The sequence below is a fragment of the Apiospora hydei genome (assembly GCF_038363865.1).
Source record: "Apiospora hydei strain CBS 114990 chromosome Unknown utg000004l_segment0_segment0, whole genome shotgun sequence".
Taxonomy (NCBI): domain Eukaryota; kingdom Fungi; phylum Ascomycota; class Sordariomycetes; order Amphisphaeriales; family Apiosporaceae; genus Apiospora; species Apiospora hydei.
In genome coordinates this window covers 7,541,586-7,552,980 of record NW_027117363.1, presented here as the reverse complement: position 1 = coordinate 7,552,980, position 11,395 = coordinate 7,541,586, and the positions used below count along the sequence as shown (strand labels likewise).

Genomic DNA, 11,395 nt, shown 5'->3' with positions numbered 1-11,395 from the left:
AAGTAGTGACGAAGTGTAATCAAGATCCTAATGCAGCGATACCTTATTAATCCCTTGGCCAATGCGATGCAAAATAGTGCGGTATCGATATATCGAGAGCGTGCTATGGTTCACTAGCAGTAGGGATATACCCTTAATCTGGTCCGGCATTCCAAATAAGCTGATGGATGATGGAGGGCTGGGAGGGATGGCAGGTCGATACATAGATTTTGAACATCTTATTAGATGGGTAGGAAGCAAGCTAGCAAGTGGTCGGTCAAGGCAGAGAACGAACGATCAAACAAGATGCATGCATTCACGACCGACTACCTACCATGTAGCTAGTACGGTGATGGCATGAACGATCCAAGTTCCATCCTGATCCTGCCCGTCCATCCATTCATCCGTCCGTCCGTCTGTCTATCCCACCCGCCATGATACCTGCAGGGCCAAAAAGCAAGGCGAGGCGGGTTCAGGCTCGGGCTCAGGCGCAGGCTCAGGTTCAGGTTCACTGTTCAGGGCTGCTAGTGCGGTCCTTGGGTCGGTTGCTGCTGGACAGGCCAGGGCAAAAGATGGGTGTGGGGACGGGTGTGACATGCATGCCGGTAAACCGAGACGAACGAACATCCTTTTAGGGCTGGCGAATGCCCGTACGTTCTCAACAATCACTGTACTGTACATGCAAGTTCGGTATGAGACATTGTACATGGAAGAATACAACCGACTTTGAGTTGGGTAGTAGGTATACTCACGACGGTAAATACCATCCTCATCACCATCATCGTAGGGCTGTCCATGTCCAACCGGGTTAGACGTGCGGACCACTTGAACGATTTCTCTGTCTGTGCAGCAGCAGCAGCAGCAGTGGGTTGGTGTAGATCATCTACATACATGCCTATTTAACATAACAGAACCCATATATCTACTTTACTATTCCAGGGATCATGAATGACTGACGGACGGACTGACTGGTGTGGTGATTTGAATTATTCACCTCCCGGGCAAAAACAGCTGCAGCAACAGCAGCAGCAGCAGGTCCAGTTAAAGCCATACCGTGCTAGTCCCTATCGGATTGGCTTCGATGGCCTGATCTTCGCAGGTGCTAGGTTCATCGCTACAGGGGTTGAGGGTTGAGGGGGCTAGCGCTAGCTGTAGCTGGAGACTTGCATCGAGCGCATGAAGTTCAAGTTCGGAGACCCCATAGACTTGACATCAAATTCAGCTGAAACACGACAAGCCTCCGTGACTCGGCCTCCACTTCTCACCCGTCATCTGGTCACCACCCTCCCAAGGTCTGGTATGGGATGACATTCCTATCGCCGTCGTAGCAGCAGCAAGTGTTCCCTTGTTCTTCTTTCCAATCCCAACAGCAGGTAGTAGCGATGCGACCTCGGATTGGACCAACCCCCTGGCCTACCAGCAACCAACCACTTCCGGGTAAGGTAGGGTGCGGTGCGGCATCAGCATACACGGCTATTTTTGCATCACGACCCTTGCAATTACATCAAAGCCAGATACGCCGGCCGACCACCAGCAGGCCACTGACCAGGGTAAAGCCTTTCCGCTGGAACAGAACCAACATCAGCACACGTTGTCCCGGCCGCCAGTCACTGTTACAGAAAACAGAACGGACGGAACCCTCTCTTCCCCCAAATAAGCTTTTAATCCAATGGGCCAATCGCATTGCCCCAAACCGTCTCTATCCAATGAAGCTTGGCCGATGAATCTTCAGAGGACTTCAGCGTATCTCATCCGTCTCTACCAACCTTGCAACCCCCGATCTGCGCTGGGGGCGTGTTCACGGATCGTGGCCATGACTAGTTGCCAACGTGTGGTGTCGCCAGGCTCTACCGCATCCGGCATAGAAAGACATAGCTTTTTACCAACAGGCCGCCAAAAAGGCCTCAAGGCACCTGGTTAGGCTGTTCCATCCCATCGCAAGGGGCGACGGTTGAAGAAACAATCGGCGCCGGCGGCAGCGTTGCTATGAGATGAGATTGAATGCAATACCTTAACCAGCCTTAGCCTAACCCCCAAATACTGGATAGTAGTACTCCGAAACAGCCAGACGGACTGGTCTCCGAACCTCTGCGCCAAACAGCTTTCTAGGGGCGGAGAAAAAAAAGCACACACGACCCCTACTAAAGTACAAAGCCAGTACGCACGTCAACGATGCCTCGTCAACTAGATCAGACCATTCTCTGAACGAGCACGACAGTTTGTCTGTCTCGCAGTGCGATCGGACGGTCGCTGGCCTGTCACACGACCGCGCAGTACCTGAGTCGGAGAATAGGAATAAGAATACGAAATTGTATACCTCTTAGGTGCATCGTCGCTGCATCTTCGAGGGGTCTGGCGTGGGAGCTAATAGGAGCCTCGACCGCAGACTACTGCAGGTCAATCACGGGACAACCCTGACAAGACGATACTGCCCAACTGGAACCTGCCGCCTCACCGCGAAGCTACTGCGGCAACTGCGTGTGGCTGCATGCCTTTAGGGTATTGGTTGACGTATGTACTGGTCTGCGTGCAAGTGCGCGGTAGGTTAGGTAAATAAAGGTACCAAATGCGTTTGATTTGATTGAGATGAATCTGATGATGGCTGGTTTTGGCATTGGCAGCGGCACGCATTGGCAGCGCCGTGGCAGGGCATTGACGGCTTGGCCGGCCATCAATCACAGATGCTGCTTGTACATATTGCGCACATGTATCCGATTGATTTGTTCAATCAATCAATCCGTCCATCAATTGATTTATTAGTTTAGCCCGCGACAGATGGTGGCAACGGGGATGACAACAACGGCCACGGCCATTGCTGGAACTCCCCATGCCCATCCATTGCTGGGATACAAATGCGCTGGATGCGGCCTTTCTTCGCTTTTTACGACTAATACGTCGATGCAAGTACTAATAAAAGCACTGGACCCTTAGTCACGTACGTACAGTCAAGCTACAGCAGCTCCGAATCAATCGGCAGCGCGATCCCAGGGCTAGCCTTCGACTAAGCCGTCGTCATGGTGGGCGCAGTCGGCTTCTCCCGGCCCATTGTGTCGATTTGGCCCTAATAGTCGTAGCGGGAGCCGTAGTGGCCCAATATCTGGATGGAAATGCTTTGCTTACTTCTCTCTGCCAGCATCCGGGCATCTCTATCTATCGGCCAGAGGCTAATCCGGTCACAGATCGCGCAACTCTCTGGCCATGTCCTGGGCGGGCGTCCTGGGCGAGGGTATGTGCGGCACGGCCCAGTGTAACTGAGGTCGACAGGAAAAGAGGTTGTTCGTACTGAGGTTTCAAGCCGGTTGCCAGGTCTCAGCCTGCAGATCTTTGGTTTTTGGAACGCCTGCGCCCTAAGTGAGAGCGTTAATGACTATACTATCATAATATCTCCTGCTATTGCACAATCGCGCTGCAGCCTTCAGCCTTCCCACTATTCTTGCAACCGCCAATCGAACCTACGTCGCACCGGGGACGGAGCAGGGCGTTCTTCTGGAACAACGTTGTCGTCTTCCACGAGCCTCAGAACACAGAGCGACACGGCCAACCAGCCAGCCAGCCTGTGCCCGGAGAGGGGGCCTGGGGGCCTTGTCCGGGGGGCCTCTTCCAAATTGGGAATTCTCAAACACCCCTGGTCGGGCCGTACCCTGCGCTGATCACGGTTCAGACGAGCAACCTGACGCCATGATCTTTTGGCGGACCCTTTCCCTTGCCCTTTTCCTTTGCCCTTGGACCAGATAGAAAGAAAAATAAATAAAGCGCCAGGGATTTTGGTTCTTCCAAAACGACCGGCATATTCTCGTCAGGCCCGAATCAGACAAGAAAACCAGCACCCGCACCGCACCACCAGTCCACCACCCACCGCAGCAGACCAGGGCAAAAAAAGGATGCACCCCTGTCGCCGTCCCAGGACAGGCTGCATCCTGGCAGCTTCCCTGGGGCCTGGATCTAAAACAGCCAACCGGGGAATTGTTGACCGCAGGCCCAAACCTATTGTGGGGAAGGCCAAACATCGCTGCCCACCCCCTCGACGCAATGCATAGTGTGAAGTATCTCTGTGTAGCCGCAGGAGGAACCTTGACTAAGTCTCTCGCTCGCCATGGGAACGCTGGTCGTAGGTCGTCCTCCATGCCCAAAAAAGTACAGTACGGATCCTGCAATACTTGTACGCGGAATGAACATGGCCTGCCTTTGCCTTCTCTTCACACACCAGCTCTTGTCTGTTCCCTTCCTCTGCCCCTCTAGACTGTTCCCGATTATACACTTTGCAAGAGACTTTCCTATTAGTGCCCAAAGAGCTTTAGCCTCGACAGAGTACGACTCCGTTCCTCCTCGGATACCCCAGTCATCCTCTCCCACTCAGACTTCAAACCGCTATTGTCTTCAGATGCTGCCCTATGTTCATGCAACACTAGCACAGCCTCCCCGTCTTCCCTGCCTTTCAGATCGATACCCTGTCCTTTCTTTTGGCCATCTTCGTGCTTGTCCTACTCGCCCTATCCTTGGTCCTACTTGCAGCGGCCCCCTTCATTTCGTGGCCAATATCGTCGACTGCTCTGTACATGCTGGTCGTAGTGGCCCTGTCGACGGTGTGCCGCATCTGACTACTATCACTCGCTCACACTAGTGCGCTGGGAGCCAGCCCACCACCACCCCCCGAGTCTCTCTCCCCTTCTCGTCTTCACCTGTCTTGTTTCAGATATTACCTTGAGTCGGCCAGCCAGGAGGTGAATGGGATCAGTGCAAAAGGGAAACCCCCATCTCATCCTTCTCCGTTCTTGGATTTCGTACAAGGAAACGACACGGCCACTCTCTTGAATAAGACATACGTCTCAAGTATTGTCCCGTCAAACAACAAGAGGAGGCCATCTCTGCTCTTTTGTTTCCTCCCTTCGGTTCTCCGTTGATCCGATTCATCAGCACGGGCTGGTTGGCCTGGTTGTGTTATCTAGACTCTCGCATCCACAGCTCTGCTCTGCCCCATGCTGTTGTTTCGGCTGTTTCGATCCGTTTGCCCATGTCAGTGCGGACAGTTCACGTCGATCCCACCACTCTTCTGATAATCTTATCCCACAGGAGAACCCCCGTCCGAGTATCAAAAGACAGACGAATCCCACACCTATAGCCCGCTCAGGGTCCTCTTTTTCCTACCTACTGCCCAACTGTCTCTCCCCCTTGGATTCGTCTCACCAGCAGCAGCACATCGTCCCTCTCTGGTAGTTGGAGTGCTCAAGCAGCAATCCTTTTAGACGACTGCACCCGAGGCCTGTTCGTCGACCTTAGAGAGGAAGAACACCGGATCAGGTTCCATCATATACGACGACGACTGACATTATAGCACGGCATCCAGGAGCTCGGAACATTACGTGTCGACGACTATTATTTTTGCGTGTAAGAAAACGACATCAAACGACTCATCATCGCTACTGGACTAAGCGTGATTATTATTAAGTCTGATAGTGCTTTTGGACACTTCAGCTTAACAGGAATTTTGGAGGAATACCGGTCGTCGGTGGCATATCTCAAAAGGGATCGGACTATTTCTGGACGAAAAGGGAAAATACCTCAACACATCTCAGTTTGACACTGGCCGGATTCGAAAGCACTGGTTGCTCCGCATCTAACAACAACCTGCGAAGCTCGCGCCGTCTTCCAGTCCCATAATGGACGTTACAGCCATGTTGAACACGTCGGGAGCGGCGAAGCGAGCAGAACAGGAGGGCTCTTCCGGCCCTACGCCCACACAATCGGTGATAGACGGGTCGACGGCGTGCTCCTCGATAGTGCCCACCCCGTCGCCAGAAAAGACACCCCCGAGGCGCACGTGCGAGTCGAGGGCCTCTAACCGCAGCAGGACGCCATGGGACGCCGGTGGTTATTCGTTGGGGCTGACGCTGGATATCAAGTCGACGCAGCAGCCGAACGTGCAGACGACGACGATACAGGGCGAGTCGCCCGTGGACACGGCGAGCCCCGAGTCCCTGCGACACAAATTCTCCGACAGCCACAGCAGCCTGTCGTCATACACCTCATCGGCCAACTCGGCGTCGCACTCGCGGTTCTCGTCCATGTCCACCGTGAGCGGGTTCCAGATCGGAGCCGGCCTCACCGACATGGTCACGCTCGACGCGGGCTGCGACAACCTCGACTCGGCCGTGAGCCGCATGTCCGTCATGGACAACACGCGGCGGGCGTCGAATCGGGACGGCGGCGGCTTCTCGCCGTCTGGCATGGGCTCGGACGATCCGACGTCGATGCCGCAGCAGGGGGCAGGAGGCCCGGTTCGCCTTCGGACGCGATGCTGATGTCGCGGGGTATGCAGGGCATCCAGGGGGCAGATCGGATGAGCCCACAAGATATGACAAAGTAGGTTACTAAAACCAGCCTAAGTGCCCCTCTTTGACATGAGCCGGTACCTTTTTGGGTCACGAAGACCTCAATTGGGATGATCAAAATGGGGGGTAGTCCTCCACGTGCCTGCCTTGACCAGCATCTGCATCACCAATTGTCACCAGCCTTCACGTTCAGTTGCCTCTGTATTCACGTTAAGCAATTGTGACAAGACTCTCTGGCGACGGTGAATGCATCCTATCCCTATCCCACAGCCTATACTTTGTTCTCCCAAATCGATTCCTCCATTGTCGGTTCTGCCCCAACATCCACCCATCTGCACAACATCCAATCCTTCACTGTTCTCAACACCAGATTCTTTTCCATCTTGCTTCTCGCAAATATCAGATATTCTGTGCGGTCCTCCCAGCGGTTTTCTCTTCAGTAAGAAAAATCTGAACATTACAGCCATAGCCGAAGTTGGCACATCAGCGTTTTCCCGACAGCCATCCTAGCTGGATGAAAGGGGGTCTGTGTCGCAATCGCAACACCACAGTCACCATCACAGCTTTGGTTTGGCAGCTAGTTGGCAAGTTGATTCCCCTACAGTTGCAAGTGTTTCTTTATCCCCTTATCCCTTGGGTCCAGTGCGTACGGACAGCTAGTGTTCTGTGGGTGTTCAGATTTGTGTCTTCGGCCGCCATCGCGCGTTACCCTGCGCCTTCCCCCTATCCTCGCCAGCGAGGACTTGGGTGTTTTCCCGAGTCTGTAGTGGCTTACCCTATACCCCAACCCCTTTCCCTCGTCGAGTGGCCTCGCGATGACTTCGCCGTGCCCTCGCCGTGATCAGCGAGCGGCCCGAAGATAGTTCTTCCGTGTCTTCATTTTCGGTCGTTCGCTTTTCCTATTCCGTTTGTTCCGCTTTCTTAGCCCGTTCCTTCCCTTGGGCCCGGCGACGAGACTCCCGTCGACGAGACTCTTACTTTGTGCTTGCGGCTGTGGGCGTCGAGTAACAAGTGACGAGTGATCTGGAGCTGGTTCGCCGTGCCTTCCCCTTTCATCTCGAAAACCGCCTACCCCGTGCCTTCCACTTTGGTCGGCGAGTTGCTTATCGCGTGCATTCCCTCCAATCGTCGATGTATTCACTTTTCGGTCACCCATGAATTCAATTTCTCGCAATCGACGATGTATTCAATGCTCGCCGACCCTTTTTAAAGATCCCTCTTTCTCCCGTCTGGCCATCCACTCTCCCTTCCGTCCCGCATTATTCAGTCATTCGTCTTTATTCTGACCCAAAGCATCTTTTGCTAACAGTTACTTCAGCCCCAGGGAATTCAGACCAGACTTGTCCTATCTCGCACCACCGGATCTATCCAAAGTCCACAAGAGGGCACTCTCTGCGCCGGACTTTGCAGCAATTGGTGCGATAGATCAGATATTCCCTTCTTTGCCTCAGACGTTTCAGCCGACACCGCCTCCCTCTCACCAAGGCGATATTCGCTCGAGCTACAACATGGACGCTCTCTCAGCTTCACCAGTCGACAACACGGTTGCTTCAACAAGTTCAGACATAAAATGTATGTACATGGACAACTGTGACACCGGCTCCCAACCGCGCAAGGCCATTTCGCACATCTTTGGTCGCAACAAGTTGTGTACTCGCATGATTCCGCAGCATGTATGGGTTCATTTCTGCCGCAAGCACTATCAGCGCAGCCGCTACCGCAATGCCCAAGAATGGGCCAAGATCCAATGCGAGCTTGTCCAGAAGCAAATCCAGCGCGTTCAGTCCTGGAGCGATGACAACAAGCGAGCTGGCCAGTCCGGTGTCGTACAAGACTGGTCTCTCTCTGTACGAAAGCGTGAGCAGAAGCGTCTGGACGACAAGGGTACCTCAGGCAAGAAGCGGCCCTACCGCGATGAGAGCGAGGACGATGACGAGACTATTGATCGCGCAGTCCTCAATGGCACCGCTGTACCCGCCTGGCTACTGAACAAATGTGGCAGTGGTTATGCCACAGAGCAGATCGAGGAGATTGTCGCTCACTTGAAGAGTGAGATGGATCAGAACCGCTTGACACAGATCCCCGACATCGAGATCTTGCCGAACATCAGCACCGACATGCCGGAAGATGGCAAGAGCAAAGTGGTTGTGAAGCGAAAGACCAGCAATGCCAACTCCCACAAGCGGTCCCAGTCGGTCGGTGTGCCCCTGCCTCCTCCCATGACGCGACGCAGCAGCCAGCAGAACTACTACGATGCCCTCCACACTTCTCCCATCGACAAGCGCCAGAGAGTGGCAGAATTCGGTTCCTATGGCGAGCGTCGTCCTTCCATTGGCCTGGCCCAGGTGCCCGAGAGAGCCGTGCCCACGATGGGTCGTATGCACCACCAGCTGCCTCACCGACCTGCCTTTGCAAACATCCGTGAGACCCAAACCGAGGACAGCTTCTATGAGGAGGACGATGGCAGAAATGCCCATTACAGCCTTGGAGGACCTCTGCCCACCCCGTCAGCTGTCCGTCAGCCCATGCAAGCCATGACCAACCAGATGGAGCCGTCGAGACCCATCCACCAGCGATCGCAGTCCGAGATGGGTACATTCCAGCATAATAACTCCAACTTCACGTTCCGCTCGCCCTCGACCGTTTCGTATCCTACCATGCCTCAGAACTACCCTGACCCCACTGCCTACGACAACACGTACCTGCGCAACGATGCTGGCTTCGGTACCACTACCGGCCCGCCCGGCTATTACGATGACATGCCCATGAACCGCCAGTACCAGACACAGCAGCTCTGGGCCTCTCCTGCACAGGCTCCCACCTCGGCATACGGTTCCGTTCGTCACTCTCGCCATCAGAGCACCTCCGCTGTGCCTCAGCTGGTGCCCCGGAGCTCGCCGTCCGATATGCAGGCCTCCGGAGTACGCAACACCTCTTTCGACAACAGCCAGCTCGGCCACAACCGCATGCAGTCGATGTCGATGTACAACACCCGTCGCTAAGCCATTCTCCCTCACGGAACTTGGGGTTCAGTCCTCAACCGACCGGCCCCCATACGTGGCACCGTGTACAACATCTACCCCTCTGCTCATATTAGGCCTTTCGTTTCTCATTCTCTACTCTTCATTGTATCTATACATTGACCCACACGACTGTCTCTAGCTGGACATGTGTGCGCGTCTTTTTCCTCTTTCGCTTCCTTACGACGACTTCTCTCTTTTCCCTTACGAAACGATGAACTAGACCACGATGGGAGCACATACCCCTTTACTTCCTCGGTTAATATGTGCACAAACAACAACAGAAATGGTAGACAGGCCCGAGGACACTCGGCTATACTCATACCTACATCCCGCTTATTGCGGGTTGACAAATCAGTCCACGGGATTTCTACGAACTAGAGATACTCCCTTCAGCGTTTGATTTTTTTTTTTTTTTCTTTTCCTTCTTTTACCAGGTCATTCTCTGCATATCTACGGAGTTGCATGACGGTGGCCGGCGGTAGTCAGTCGGGACGGGGGCAACCCTCCCTTTGACTTTGCACATACACGCGCCCCGATATGACCTCTTTTTGGTCGGCGATGGGAATGGAAACCCTCTTCAATACCCCCTCCTGTATTCTTCTTATTCCCCGGACGGACGGATGGAGTTTCTTCGGAAAAATCGGACACGGATGGGAATGGGGTGGGCGTTTGCACGGCGATTGCATACCCGGTTATTGGACGGCGTCAATGATTTCCCCTTTCATCACCCTCAGAACCTCACTTATCCCTGGAGGATGACTGATCTTCCCGATCGGTCAGTGATCAGTATAAGGGGAAGGGCGCGGCAGGACCTCAATAACGGCTGTCACGGCCGAGAATGGAGGGTTGTTTAGTCCCCGTGGTTTTTGGAGAAAACCCGAAAAAAGCATTCATGATGCATCTGCGATGACATTTTCGGATCTTTGTTTTTTCACCTTGTCATTCTTCACACGATATGCGCATCGGGCTTTAGATGGGAACCTACGTAGATAGTTCTTCTTTATCTCGTGTCATCTCAAAATCGATGCTCTGATATTTCCTAACTTGCTGAAACGACCTATTCCCGATGAAGTGACTTGCCCTCATGATCCAGACGAGTCTCAAGTCTGCTGTAAAGTGATGATTCGCAACTCTAGACGACATGATAGTCCGAAGATCGGCCAGAGGCCTGCGATGGAAGACAATGGTCCATGTTCGACTTCACGGTTCAAGATGCTGCCAAGCCAAGTGTATGCTAACCTGTTTGAAATTCACGTATCGTCACCCGGCTGAACCGGGCCTTGTGGCGTTGCTTGGCGGTGGTGAGTAGATATAAGCATTTGCTAGTACGTGATGGGCGTCGGGGGGCTGAAAGGGGCTAGATGCCAAGAGGGCACAACCCGAGAGGAGAGGATACAGAACAGTTCTGCGGCAGAGCCCAGCCCAGCCCCCGGGACTAGATACCTGTCAGTGAACACGACACTCGGGGAGTTGACAGGATTACTGTATCATATGACGGTCTAGGCTTGAATCGACGCACATTGGCGACTGACTCGGACGGAGGGGAAGCAAAGCGGTCACGAAATGTCACCCACGTACGGACCAGAGCGGAGGAGAGGAAAGGCAGGCAAGACACACCCAGGAGCATTCTATGTATTGGATCATCTGTTGTTCATTACTCTCTGGTAAGGTTCGCTGCTGCGGCCGGGCAGAACATTGTTACTCGCCGTGGGTTCATGAGTCGATTCCAAGTGCGCGTATCTCAGCTTGCTTGCTTGCTGTGTTGCTGTTTGTGCTTCTTTTGCTCTGCTTCCCTCCAGGAGCACCGGTACCTTTCGTGCAATCGAGTCTCTGTGTGTATACAGCAAACAGTCGCCTTCGCTTCGCCCACTGTTTCTGTCAAAACAGCATACCCCGGTCGACAGAGCAGAAGCTTTACCTTTTACAAGCAGTTATCCTTGATTACTGCCATTAAGGACTTGACAGCGGAAAGGCGGTTCACAAACATGGAATCTCTGGTGAGCAACTACCTCTAGAGGCCATCTCTCTTGGATGTTAAAAATATACTATACTAACGCTTTTATT

At 53.6% G+C, this 11,395-nt stretch overlaps 1 protein-coding gene across 1 annotated transcript; it reads left to right on the top strand.

Moving 5' to 3' along the window:
- Positions 1 to 5,636: 5,636 nt before the first annotated feature.
- Positions 5,637 to 9,310, top strand: PG997_004886 (uncharacterized protein; the record flags this gene model as incomplete). The annotated part of the gene is made up of 3 exons (XM_066809201.1): positions 5,637 to 6,254; positions 6,778 to 6,950; positions 7,618 to 9,310. The coding sequence occupies 3 exons, from the start codon at positions 5,637 to 5,639 to the stop codon at positions 9,308 to 9,310; spliced, it is 2,484 nt and encodes an 827-aa protein (XP_066672819.1).
- Positions 9,311 to 11,395: the final 2,085 nt, after the last annotated feature.